The sequence below is a fragment of the Arthrobotrys flagrans genome (assembly GCF_004000055.1).
Source record: "Arthrobotrys flagrans strain CBS H-5679 chromosome Unknown unitig_15, whole genome shotgun sequence".
NCBI lineage: Eukaryota > Fungi > Ascomycota > Orbiliomycetes > Orbiliales > Orbiliaceae > Arthrobotrys > Arthrobotrys flagrans.
The window spans coordinates 3,123,992-3,136,172 of NW_027137545.1; the positions used below are offsets into that span (position 1 = coordinate 3,123,992).

Genomic DNA, 12,181 nt, shown 5'->3' on the forward strand with positions numbered 1-12,181 from the left:
CTAGTCCTCAGGGTCAAACTCCATCTCCCCAAATGGAAACTCAAACGTCGACTTCGCCGAACCTCTAAGATACCGTTCCTTTTGCACCTTAAACGGCGCTAAGGCATAGTCACGCGTAATCTTGAGTTTATCAACCTTTGGCCGTCTAGCAATTTCTGCGAAGTCAAGGATCTTCGCGTGAACCTCATCGGTCTGTGCTTTGAGACCTCTCTTGTTTCGGGCGTTGCATATCTTCCACATGACTGGACATGTTGTTGCGATCTTTTTGGCCAAGGCTCTTGCCTTTTCGGCTTTTTCGGTACCGCTTCGGGTTAAATTGAATAGATTGTTTAGTTGGCCTCCTAGGATATCGATCGTATGAAGATGCGGATGTTGTGCATGTTTCGCCCAACCGATAAAACCGAATCGCTGCTGGGCTCTGATTCTGTAATGTATCCCAGTATCTTTGACCAGCTGGCTTTCACCCAGCCGAAACGCCTGTTCGAGATCCCCAGACCTTGCGGCCAAAACGATGAGAGAATTCCAATTGCCACCGTCGAGCTCGAACCCCCACGTAATGATCTCTTGCATCATTTTTCCAATTTCTTCGACGGTGATGGCATCGGTCTCTGGGCCGACTACTTCCAACGAATCGATCGCTGCCTTGAGCATGATATCAAATGCAGGACACATTTCCCTCTTTTTGACCGTCACAACATTGGATCCAGTGCTGATTTGAGTTAGTGGCCGTCCGCGGCGTTGTGCTTCTCTGTACATCAGTCGCCAGATCTCGCGAAGGCCTGTCCAATTCCTTTCTCTTTGGGATGCGTGTAGCAGCTTTAGATACATGTTCATGGTGGGCTTGGTGCCTTTGAGAGAGGAAATCTTGAGGAAATGTTGGTATGTTTTGCGGACAGAGTCATAGTCTTCTTTGTAAATGTAGGCTGAAAGGAGTGGAGTGAAAATATAAGTTGGAACGGCGCTCTTGACAGGACTGAAACTCGTGGGATCGAACCCCGAAAACCTTTCGATTGCCAGACGGGATATTTCCTCTGCAGAGCTGAGATCAACGTTGCCCGTGAACTTCGCTAGTTCTTGTGCTTCAAAGATAGACGCGAGGAGAAGCATGGACTGTGCGCTGAAATTCGGCTCGACCCCGTTTTCCATCATTGTCTTGTAAATGGCAAAAACCTCGGAATATTTTCGTCTGCGCAGGAAGCCTTGCATGAGGGTGGCGTAGGGTACAGGACCTGTTTGGATGTTCTGCGTCTGTAAGAGGTCCAACATTTGTCTGGCTTTTTGGAGGTTCTCCCGATGCTGCGTTTGAGTAAGTGCACGCATCATGATAGCATAACTATGAAAATTGAAGGGGACCCCCCTCTCCTGCATTTCCTTAAAGATCCTATTCACGTTGCGAAGCTCTTTCTTGTTGGCATGAGCACTCATCAACATGTTGTACATGTGGGTCATGGGAATTCCCATTTCCTGTCGGTAAATGAAATTGATTATCTTCCAAGCCAGAGAGCGAGCTCCGCCATTGACGTGCGACCAAACGACCATGTTCCACATAGTGACAGTCGGCGTCATCTTCTTGCAAGCCGCTCTGAAGAGAAGGTCCACATTTTCGAAATCGCCTCGAGCTGCACAGACGTACATCATCGAACCGTATGTACCCGAGTTTGGCTCGAATCCGAGCTCTAGGATCACATTGAGGTAATCCATCGCACTTTCCATATCCTCTGCCTGAGAAAATCCTCTCAAAAGAATATTGTAGCACTCGAGATTAGGCTTGAGATTTAGTAAAGGCATGGCCTCAAGCTTTTCAACTGCAGTGGCAACTTCACCTCGTTCAACATATCCTCTGAGTATATGGCCATAGTCGTCTGCGGTAGGGGCGAATCGGCTAGAGAATTGCTTATACAGCTCCTCAACGATATTTACTTCTCCCCGCTTGGCGAAAACGTCCATCATTTGTCGGTAGGCTTTAATGGTTGGGTGAGTGTGATGCTTAAACCAGTCATCGAAGACCATTTGCATTGCTTTAAAGTCCCCAGCCGCTATGGATGCTAGCAGGATCCGGTAGAGTAGTATGTTGGATGGACGAGCTTTGGGGGAAAGCCGGTACTCGGAATACTGTTTGATAACCTCTTCATGGTTCTCTAAGTATGGCGTACCGAGAATATTATATTCCAGGTCCTTCTCATCTGGAGTGTACCATGCCTTTGATCCCAACAACTTATTGATCCGTTCGATGTCCGCCTTGGTGAATACAGCACCCCCGCCTTGCGCAAAGTCCTTCTTCACACCGACGAACAGCCAGATTGCGAAATCGCGGTTCAACATATCGTTGTTAAGTAGGTTTTCTACCCAGGTGGCATATCTGTTCATAAAATCGGCGATCGAGGTGACAATAAGTTGCGGCCGAACTTGTTCAAACCGTGGAACAGCTCGAAGTTCAATTTCTGTATTTGATGGATTTTTGCGTTCAGGAAGTTCTTGTTGTAGAAGTTGCCAACAACGAATAGCTCGATCCCAGCTATCATGGTTGACACAGTAGGAAATAAACTCTTCAAATCCGACTTGGGTACTGCCAATTCTTTGTTCAACCAGTTTTGAAAGAGCAATGTAGGCAGGGTCGACTTGGTCCAGGAAAAGGTATGCGTGTATAAGAGTCTTCCAATCCATCTCCCGGCGGTTTTCGGGAGACAGGCCCTCAATAAATATAATAAGTCTTTCATGATCGACTTTCCGTTTGCTGTTAACTAGGTACCCAAACAAAAGTCGTCTTCTCTGCGAATTTGGCCCCAGTACAAGCGCTGGTTCTTCTGGGGCTCCCTCCTCCCTAGAATACCACGCCCACGCCCGGTCGAATGACTCCTCCGAGAGGTCGAAATCCTCAGGGTTTAGGGTCTGGAGCGATCTGACTTTCTTTTCGGAAGGCATAAATTTATCCCTCGAATTCCTCTTCCGCCTGTCTAAAAACCCTTCTGCCATCCCAGATTGACCATACTCCCACTCATCATCCTGCCTCGCAGCCAACTCGGCTCTAATCTTAGCCTCACGTTTCGCCTTTGAAGAATCGCCAACGAAGGAGCTATAGGACCGAGGAAGGTACGCATTTCGATTGCTGGGAGCCCTCGAGCTTCTCCTGACCGAGAGCCGCTGAAGAAGTGCTATAGCGTGCGGTGGATATAAGAAGTCGAGGCCGAAGGCAGATATGGTGAATTGGTCTGACGAGGGGGGTCTTGGAGGGACCGGTAGCAGCGAATTGAACTTCGAGATTCGATCCACATGTCCAGACAAAGCCAATGATATCGACCTGACTTTGCTAAACAATATGTCCTGGAAGCTTTCTGACCCTTCATAATTATCAGTGGGCCGTCCCAATAGCGATTCTCCTCCATGGATCCAAAAAGCGGAATGAAGCATCCGACTGGATGATATGCTCGCTGTCCGAACATTGGAGCGAGTACAGCCTCGATGGTTTAGGCGAACAGCTACCCGTTCGAGCATGCCCCGTCTCAGCGGCCCTACTTCTCGCCGTCGTGTTCTCGAGGACCTCTTCTATGAGCGTGGTTGGGACTGTGGGTGCTGGATTAAGAATTTTTTTCGGTTAGTAATTCCTTCAAAGAAACAAGAGATGTTCAAGTTCGATATAAATTCGGCCAGTCTGTCTGCACATACGCACCAGAAAACATATCCTTATCTCGACGAGAATGGTAAGTGATGGGGAAGCAATAGTGCCCGCAGTGTCGACATTGACATTCGATTCACCACCCGCCTATCGGCATGCCAATACAATACGGCTTCCTCCCGAAAGATATCACAATTCAGATAAGTATATGGTAGTAATATTGGTCGCCGATTCCACCCCTCTGATTCGCGGGCCGTAACCAATTGTCGGGAGAGGTATTCTTGGTATTATTGTTTTTTTTGCGCCAGCCAACGTCGAATTTGAAAGCGAGTGGGAGGTTCCAGGCCAAGACCTGTAAATTTTTGGAAGTTGAAGAAACACGCCACTTTTTGAGATTTTGTAGACTACATATGCAGCCACCGCCACACTTTCACCCCACGACACCACAACCTGCACGCACACCGGCACCAAGCTTCGAATTCGGCCACATCGCCAACATCCCACCTTCCATCGCGATCGCACACGACACCGTTGAAGCTCGTCAGGGGTATCACCTTACTAAGGGTGAAATTATTGATACCGTCACTGGATTCGAATTGATGCGTGTACGATCATCAAGATGGATATCACAACCACCGTTCTAAAGCTCCGCTCTGATCCCCTCCTCCTCGGCGACTACAATGCCTACCGAGCGCTTTGTTCTCGCAGGATCTCAAAGTTAAGACGAAATTTATACGGCAAATCGGCTAGTCGGTCCCGGAAATATGTCACGAAGGCTGCTATCACGCCCCAGAACATTGCTGAAAATACCAAGTCCGTAGTGCTATCCCGGTCGACCTCTTGTAGCTCCGAGATAGCTAACCTTGATAGCATAGATATGCACACCTTCTTGTCTACTCCACTGAAAGAGCATGGGCTTTTGCAATGTACATGAAATCCGATTCTGGAGCTTCAGCTCTATCAGGTCCGACACGCAGCCACATTATCACCCGTTTCAACAAGGCCTACAAATATGCTTCCCAACTTCTCGCACTACTCCAAGATCCGGAGAGTAACGCTAGCCAAAACGACATACTTGAGGCTAAAGCTTATGCGGACTCTATTGCTGGTGCAATTGCCTTCGAGAAGAGGCACTGGGAGAAAGCTCTTGCGTACCTGTCGACCGCGAGGATCATTTATCTCGCTCTCTCCGCTGCCGTTCGAGGGGATACTTTCAAGGAAATTTTGAATAGCAACATCGACGCTGGTGTTCGCTACAGCTCGTATCAGTTGCGTCTACCTAGAAATCAGGATATTGATACGATTAGCCGCCAACATTTCCCAAAAGACGACGAGAAACTACTCAGCGCCGTCACCGCACTAGACGTAGATATTTTAAAAGAGCCCGAGGAAGAGGAGCATGTTGCTGCCGGCTCTTCAGCAAAACCAACTGCGGTCAAATCGATAACGTGGAGAACTCGTACTGCGCCAGTTGAAGACGCAGATGTTGCACTTGCTCTAGGGAGTGTAGTTGCGGCCGAAAAGAATCTTGAATCATACCTTGATGAACACAAGGCAGATTCTGGAAAGTCCAGAGCGGACCAGTTTGACGAGATTTTGGCAGCATGGCAAGAGTCTGCGGATGTCATCAAGAAAACAATCGATGATGCCCTCAATGATGGAGCGAGCGCTGGCGACGAGAGAATCCAGGCCCTGCAGATTATTTATACCTACGTAAATTACAACCTCATTTCATGGAGAATTCGGAGAAACAGTGTCATGGCTACGGGTGTCTGGGATGACAAGAAAGAGAAAGATGGACCCGGCGCTGTTGCTGGTTTTAAAGAAGAAGTTGCGCTTTGGGATGCTATACTACAGGTGCGTTATCTTAATATTTTGTGGTTCATCTTAGCTGACTGTCTTCTCAAGGACTTGGAACAAGCCACAGAACTTCCTGGTGTCGCGGCAGACGAGGAATTCGGCAACGAACTCGAGATGAAACGCCACTACTATCTTGCCCTCAAGTATGTTATCAAGACCCTATGTTTTCTAGAGCATTACTAACCCCTTGGGCAGATGTTCAGCAATCGCCGCCTCGCACGCCAATATTGGCAACCGACTGAATGCTCTGGCTCTCTACCACCGTGCATCTGAAAGCATCAACACCGCAATCTCACTTTCACCACAAATAAAATCTACCTCCAGCGATCCATTCTCCATCCCATCTGAGAAGGTCAACATCCTCGCCACGGAATTGAAAGCCAATGTTCAACGCTACCATGCGCTTGCTGAAATGGATCGTCTAACCCAGCAATCCGCCACCCTCGCCCAAAAGCTAGCAGTCAAAAAACCACTTATTGAAAGTCTAGGTGTATACCCGGAGGCTGGTGTCGATTTCACGAATCTGATTGAATTCCCACCGAAGGTTAAGCCGGTACCCGTTAAGCCTATTTTCTTCGATATCGCATGGAATTACATTGAATATCCGGGCTTGGAGAAAGAAGTCGCCCCGGTTGTCAATGAGCCAGCTGCTACAACTCCGATGGAAGTCGACGATGCGAAGAAGGACGAAGCTGCTCCGCAGAACCGGGGTTGGTTTCGATGGGGGAGATAATGTGACCGGGTGGCCATTGATATCGTTTGCATGTACATGTACATAAATACATTTCTATTGCATCCTAAGGAATGATAATAAAGCCGACCTTTTGTCCAATCCAATTTATTTCCTTTAGACCCAAACCACGGCCAATTTTAATATAATTCGTAGGATTAGGGAGTCAATAACCGAGCTCGAAGTGATGCTTGGTGGCTTCGCGTTGCATGACGACGCCTGTCGATGTCTTGGCTCGACAGTATAAGCGCAACCTGTCCAACTTGGAACCTCACCAGCTTCAACATCTCGACATCCCAGCTTAGGCCCCCCCGCGAAACGATTGAACGACACCAAATACCCGATCGCTCAGCATGTCCAGGCCGTCCGGAGCCGGCTACGATGTAGTTGTTGAGGTGGATGATGAAGTTCGCTCTTCCTCCCCGCGCAAGAGCCTCGAATAGGTGGCATCCCCATAAGATCCAAGGAATCGGATAGCTAAGACCGCGGCGACGATTGAAACAGGGCGATTTAGGCCATACTGATCTCGAGACTGGTCTCGATTTTCAAGGTACGGTATGGATACTCTACTATCATGGTCATACAAGGCTAACAGGTATCTCGTGACAGACTTCGGCCACAACGACCCTCCCACCGGCAAGATCCCATCAGACCAATCACGTACTGCATCGTCTTCAATTTGATAAACCCCCGCCTATATGTACCCGATATAACTAACCTTAACTTCCTACCAGGAGGTTTCTTTTCCACCGGCGGCGGCGCATCCTCCTCATCCCGCACAGCCGGCGAGAATGCCACCAACCCCACGGGCAAACGCTACCTATGGAGCCTCTCCTTCTACGCCCAATTCTTCAATGTCGACACCTCCGAAGTCCTCCGCCGCTGCTTCGCCGCTTTATTTCCCAAATCCAACTTCTTGGACGTCTTGGAAGGCAATCCGGACCTTTACGGTCCCGTCTGGATCGCTTCCACGGTCGTGTTGATGCTTTTTCTTACCTCTACTCTCGCAAGTTATTTTGCAAAGGTCAAGGGTAGCGATGGGTTTAATTACAATTTTACGAATTTGACGGGAGCGGCTGGGCTGGTTTACGGGTATACGGCGTTGGTGCCTGTTGCGCTGTGGGGGGTGTTGAAGTGGTATGGAAGTGATTCGGCGAATTTGTTGGAGTGTCTGAGTCTGTATGGGTATGCGAATGTGATTTGGGTACCCGTGAGCATTGCTAGCGTTAGTCCGATTCAGAGTATGTATTACCCTTCGGTCTTCGTTTGTTCCAAGACATCGTTTGGTTGTGTGAGGGATGCGACAAGCTAATTTTGGGTGTGTAGTTCTTAACTGGGTCTTTTGCGCGGTTGGATTGGGAATCTCGGCAACCTTTTTGTTTAGGAATTTGTAAGCTTCTTTCCTACCAAAGGTTTTACGAAGAAATGATGGTGCTGACGGGGAGTTCTTGCTCAGGTACCCTGTGATCAGTGGGATTGATGCACAAACATCGAAGATAGTGCTCATTGTCATGTTGGTTTTACACGGCGGGTTCGCCTTAGCGATCAAAATATTGTTCTTCGCGTAAGTTGATACGATATCCCTCTAGCTCACAAGGGAAGAAATCTATATCGTTATGAGCTAACAGACGTGCTTTAGACACACATCATTGAAGCCGTTATAAGAAGGAGCCTGGATATTTTTTAAAAGTTACTATGGTACCGGTCGTGAGCAAGCAGGGAGATAAATGGGACCCTGCGCACGGGATTTATGGATCGTGCGATTGGACAATTGGCGCAGGTTGGCTGGTTCCCGAGAGTGGACTTTTGATGGAATGTTCAATGTACTTTTATCAAATTTTCTTGTCCTGTCAAGCTGGAACTATCAAAAAATCCTCCCATTTAACGTTCTTAAAATTGTAATGATCAATCACCACCATGATAGCTATGTATACACGCTTCGCTAGAGTTACTTTTTAAGATCACCTTTTTAATTTTATTTTATGAGATTCTAATCGCCGGGCCAATTTTGTTAGGTGTGAGACTTTTCAATAGGATATACTCGGGGATGTAGACCGTACCTTTCAATCAAATGCAAGCCAGAAGCTGTCTCAACGATACCGCTCATCTCGCCGGGTTTGAGTCCAAAGGCAGCATCCTCGAATTCCTTCTGCATATCACCTCTTCCAAAGTATCCCCTATATGTGACAACAGTGGTGCATCAGTATCCCACTCCCATACGCGTAGCGACTTTACTCAAACGTGACAAGAGGAGACGGAGGGACATACAAATCACCGCCCTTCCTAGCACTAGAACAATCACTTTCCGTCTTCGCCAGTTCCGCGAGCGTGACACCACCTCCTCTGATCCTCTGTTCGTGCCCTTGAAGGATAGCTCTAGCCTCCTCTTTGGATCTCGTAATTTCCGCGTCCTTCCAGCTGGATGGTCTTCGGCTTCCCTCGTGTTTGACGAGTAAATGCGCAGCTCTGATTTTTTCTCCCTGAGATTTGGAATTTTGGTCGCCACTGCCTCCGGAAGAAGAGGAGAACTTTGTGGCCATGTAGGTTTTAAGCTTGTCGGAGTCGGTTCCCGGGGGGGATTCCCAGCGCGATTCTTGGGTTTGAGGGTTGAAGTAGTAGGGGATTCCGCGGGATTTGGAGACGCGGATTTCCCAGTTTGGGGGGAGGCCGGTTTCTGACATTGTTTTTATTTTATCTTATTTTCCGTAGATTGGAGGGGTTTTAATGTTGAAGTTGATGTTAACGTTGAAGTTGAAGTGGGGGAAGGGACCGGATGAGGTTGAAGATGTTTCCATGGATGTTGGTCGGTTGGGCTCCCAGCCAATGACATTGCCCCGAGCCAACTGGTTACCCAGCGCGGGTCTAGCTCCACAGCTTCCACGGCGATGACTATACTTCGAAAAAATGGCATTTGTCTGAAAGAAACCGTCGGCCCTTTTTAATTTCGATACCATATTATATATCACTACGATGTACTAGTCATTACCAAAGCACGAAGCACGAAGCCGTGTCGACGTCTAAAATCAAACATCACCAACAAAACGCATGGCTCCGTCGCCCAATACTATATCGAAGGTATCTTTGCAGATGATCCTCTAGATGAAATAATAGCAAGCCGACCTCACCGGAAGCCCATGCACGGAGGATTTAGTTTGAGTTTGCAAATAAACCACCGAATGTCCATAATTAATCGATCGACCTAGCGCCTATCATAAACGAAGTTTAGACGTTGAGAATTATAACATAAAAATCACGATACTAGCCTAGATACCATAAATACTTGTTTAAAAGGATAGCCCCGAGTATGAGGCATCTATATGTATGTATAAGAAGTTATATAGGAATGAATTTATAGTCCGCCGTCGGAGAAGGACAAAACTCGACCACCGAAAGACTACAATTAATTGTCAATTTTAAATAATATTTTATAGCAAGTTAGACTGAGAGTACTGCACTTCAACAGTGGATATACGGTATATGCGCACGTGCATCCTCAAAAGCAAACAAGCAGAAACCCCTCGGTCAGCTCAGGCTAATTAATGCAATATCCAACCCGACAGCTTGTGATCAAATTCGACCATGACATTATAACATTGGTCGGTGAAATTTCGATCCAGGTGGGATAATATTGATAACTCACCCCGCATTGTGCATTATTGCATCCTAACATACGGAGTATATTTTTATTTAAGAGAATCGCCTCGCGCCTTGAAAATCAGACGCTCATACGAACATTACAGTTGTGAGCGCAAGGTGTGGACGAAAGTACTGCGGGCCCCAGCTTTTATCGATAAGCCTCCAAGCAAAGAGTGGGATATATGTAAGTTTGCAGGGATGCCGGTTGGAGACAAGCGCCGACAAGCGAAAAGAAAATTTTGTCATTCTGCGCCTCAACCACGACATGTGTACATGTACAGAGGCATCCATATACAAAGAAAAAAAGACCTAGGGAATGCTAACTAGAATCGTGCTCAAGATCGCAAGATTATAATTTTTTGCCCGCTCTGTCCCTGTTCGGAGCCCAGTGGATACGAGGCAGGTCCAAGCCGAGGTGAAATACCTCATAGATGCTGTGTATGGTGCGAAACTTCGTGATGTGGTATTTTGTGTGGTGACATTTTGCATTGTCGAATTTGTGTGTGATTCACCGCAGAAGCTTGTCTTCTTTATCTTCCAACGTACTTCAACCAAACCACCTTCTCTCCCTCTCCAACATCACCACCACCATCACCACAGCCACTGGCCACAGCTCTCACTCGGACCTCCGATACACCGAGCTCCTACCGTCTTGATACCCGTCTCTCTATTTTAAAAGGCTTCATCCTAGCTTCCCATTCCTTCTAAGCCAGTTGCTGTCTTCGAGAGTCGCCCATCTTTCTCTTCATCGACACCATCATCTCGTCCACTCATCTTTCCCCACCGCCATCCATCACTAAATCTAGACCAATTCTCCGACCGTCTTAGCTTAACCATTCGTATTCAAGTGACGAAGTGACCATCATCAGGAAAGCTTCCCCACCAGCTTCACGTCCGACCACCCCGCTTCTACGATCCTCCCCATATTCAACTCAAAAACCGCCAACATGTCGTTAACAAACTGTCGATACTACGAGGAAAAGTATCCTGAAGTGGATAGTTATGTCATGGTCAATGTTAAGCAGGTTCGTTCACACACGCTTACAAGCTCCCCGCTCCCGTCAAGCTCTATCAAACAGAATATCATTACCGACACACCACGAAAACCACCAGATTGCCGAGATGGGAGCCTACGTAAAACTTCTCGAGTACGATAATATCGACGGCATGATCTTACTCTCCGAGCTCTCTCGCCGTCGTATCCGTTCCATCCAGAAACTCATTCGCGTTGGACGTAATGAAGTCGTTGTGGTTCTCAGAGTCGACAAGGAGAAGGGATACATCGATCTCAGCAAGCGACGTGTCAGTGCCGAAGATGTCGTTAAATGTGAGGAACGTTTCAACAAATCCAAGATGGTACACTCCATCCTCAGACACGTTGCAGAGAAGACAAAGATTCCATTGGAGGACCTTTACAGCTCGATATCTTGGCCTTTGATGAAGAAGTTCGGCCATACCGTCGATGCTTTCAAGTACTCTATCACGTATGTTACCCGGAATCACTACTATAAAGAGTTGGCTTTGTCAATCTAACCTATATTGCGCTCTTCAAGAAACCCCGATATGTGGGACGAGATCACTTTCCCAAATGAAGCCGTCAAGGAGGAGCTTATGACCTACATTGGAAAGCGTCTGACCCCACAACCAACCAAGGTTCGTGCCGACGTCGAAGTCACATGCTTCGGATACGATGGCATCGATGCTATCAAGGACGCCCTCCGCGCCGCAGAGGCCAAGCAGACTGCCGAAACCCCAGTCAAAGTCAAGCTTGTTTCTCCACCACTCTACGTCCTCACTTCCCAGTGTTTGTCGAAAGAATCCGGAATCGCCGTCCTCGAATCTGCGATCCAAGCCATCGATGAGAGCATCAAGGCCGCCGGAGGCGTTTGCGCCATCAAGATGGCTCCGAAGGCAGTCACGGAGAGCGATGATGCTGAGCTCAAGAAACTCATGGAGGAGAAGGCGCTCGAGAACATGGAGGTTTCTGGTGACGAGTCGGAAGGTGAAGTTGGCGATGTTGCGGGAACTGATGAGTAGAACCCTTCAGAACCTGACGCTGAGCTAGCCACCAACGGCGAGCCCGATGCCCCAGGTGCCGACGCCCCTAATACTCCTCGTACTAGTTTTCTATCAACTCCCAAGAAACAGAGAAAGGAGGTTTCGGGAGAAAGGAAGGACAAGGCCGACGCCGAGGGTAATCCCGGGGTGTTTTGATCAATATTGCACTGGGCTTTTCCTATTGCTATTGAACTAGACCAGGCTCTATCTTGTTTCTTCTACTATTTTGGGGGGGTGTTATCTTTTTTTTTGCAACGTTCTTCCACCTTTCTATCCTTATCGTT

The 12,181-nt window shown here is 47.9% G+C and overlaps 5 protein-coding genes across 5 annotated transcripts; 3 read left to right on the forward strand and 2 right to left on the reverse strand.

The window, feature by feature from the left end:
* DFL_000785 (uncharacterized protein) lies at window positions 1-3,677 on the reverse strand (the record flags this gene model as incomplete). The annotated part of the gene is made up of 3 exons (XM_067637496.1): window positions 1-3,332; window positions 3,481-3,570; window positions 3,668-3,677. The coding sequence occupies 3 exons, from the start codon at window positions 3,675-3,677 to the stop codon at window positions 1-3; spliced, it is 3,432 nt and encodes a 1,143-aa protein (XP_067495336.1).
* Window positions 3,678-4,232: 555 nt separating this feature from the next.
* On the forward strand, window positions 4,233-6,206 carry DFL_000786 (uncharacterized protein; the record flags this gene model as incomplete). The annotated part of the gene is made up of 4 exons (XM_067637507.1): window positions 4,233-4,426; window positions 4,489-5,470; window positions 5,522-5,616; window positions 5,669-6,206. The coding sequence occupies 4 exons, from the start codon at window positions 4,233-4,235 to the stop codon at window positions 6,204-6,206; spliced, it is 1,809 nt and encodes a 602-aa protein (XP_067495337.1).
* Window positions 6,207-6,556: 350 nt separating this feature from the next.
* DFL_000787 (uncharacterized protein) lies at window positions 6,557-7,867 on the forward strand (the record flags this gene model as incomplete). The annotated part of the gene is made up of 7 exons (XM_067637518.1): window positions 6,557-6,610; window positions 6,708-6,753; window positions 6,813-6,863; window positions 6,938-7,444; window positions 7,530-7,593; window positions 7,660-7,767; window positions 7,843-7,867. 7 exons carry the CDS (start codon window positions 6,557-6,559, stop codon window positions 7,865-7,867), a joined length of 855 nt encoding a protein of 284 aa, XP_067495338.1.
* A 316-nt stretch (window positions 7,868-8,183) lies between these two features.
* DFL_000788 (uncharacterized protein) lies at window positions 8,184-8,884 on the reverse strand (the record flags this gene model as incomplete). The annotated part of the gene is made up of 3 exons (XM_067637528.1): window positions 8,184-8,193; window positions 8,264-8,380; window positions 8,472-8,884. The coding sequence occupies 3 exons, from the start codon at window positions 8,882-8,884 to the stop codon at window positions 8,184-8,186; spliced, it is 540 nt and encodes a 179-aa protein (XP_067495339.1).
* A 1,902-nt stretch (window positions 8,885-10,786) lies between these two features.
* On the forward strand, window positions 10,787-11,876 carry DFL_000789 (uncharacterized protein; the record flags this gene model as incomplete). The annotated part of the gene is made up of 3 exons (XM_067637539.1): window positions 10,787-10,864; window positions 10,953-11,323; window positions 11,393-11,876. 3 exons carry the CDS (start codon window positions 10,787-10,789, stop codon window positions 11,874-11,876), a joined length of 933 nt encoding a protein of 310 aa, XP_067495340.1.
* Between the last annotated feature and the right edge of the window lie 305 nt (window positions 11,877-12,181).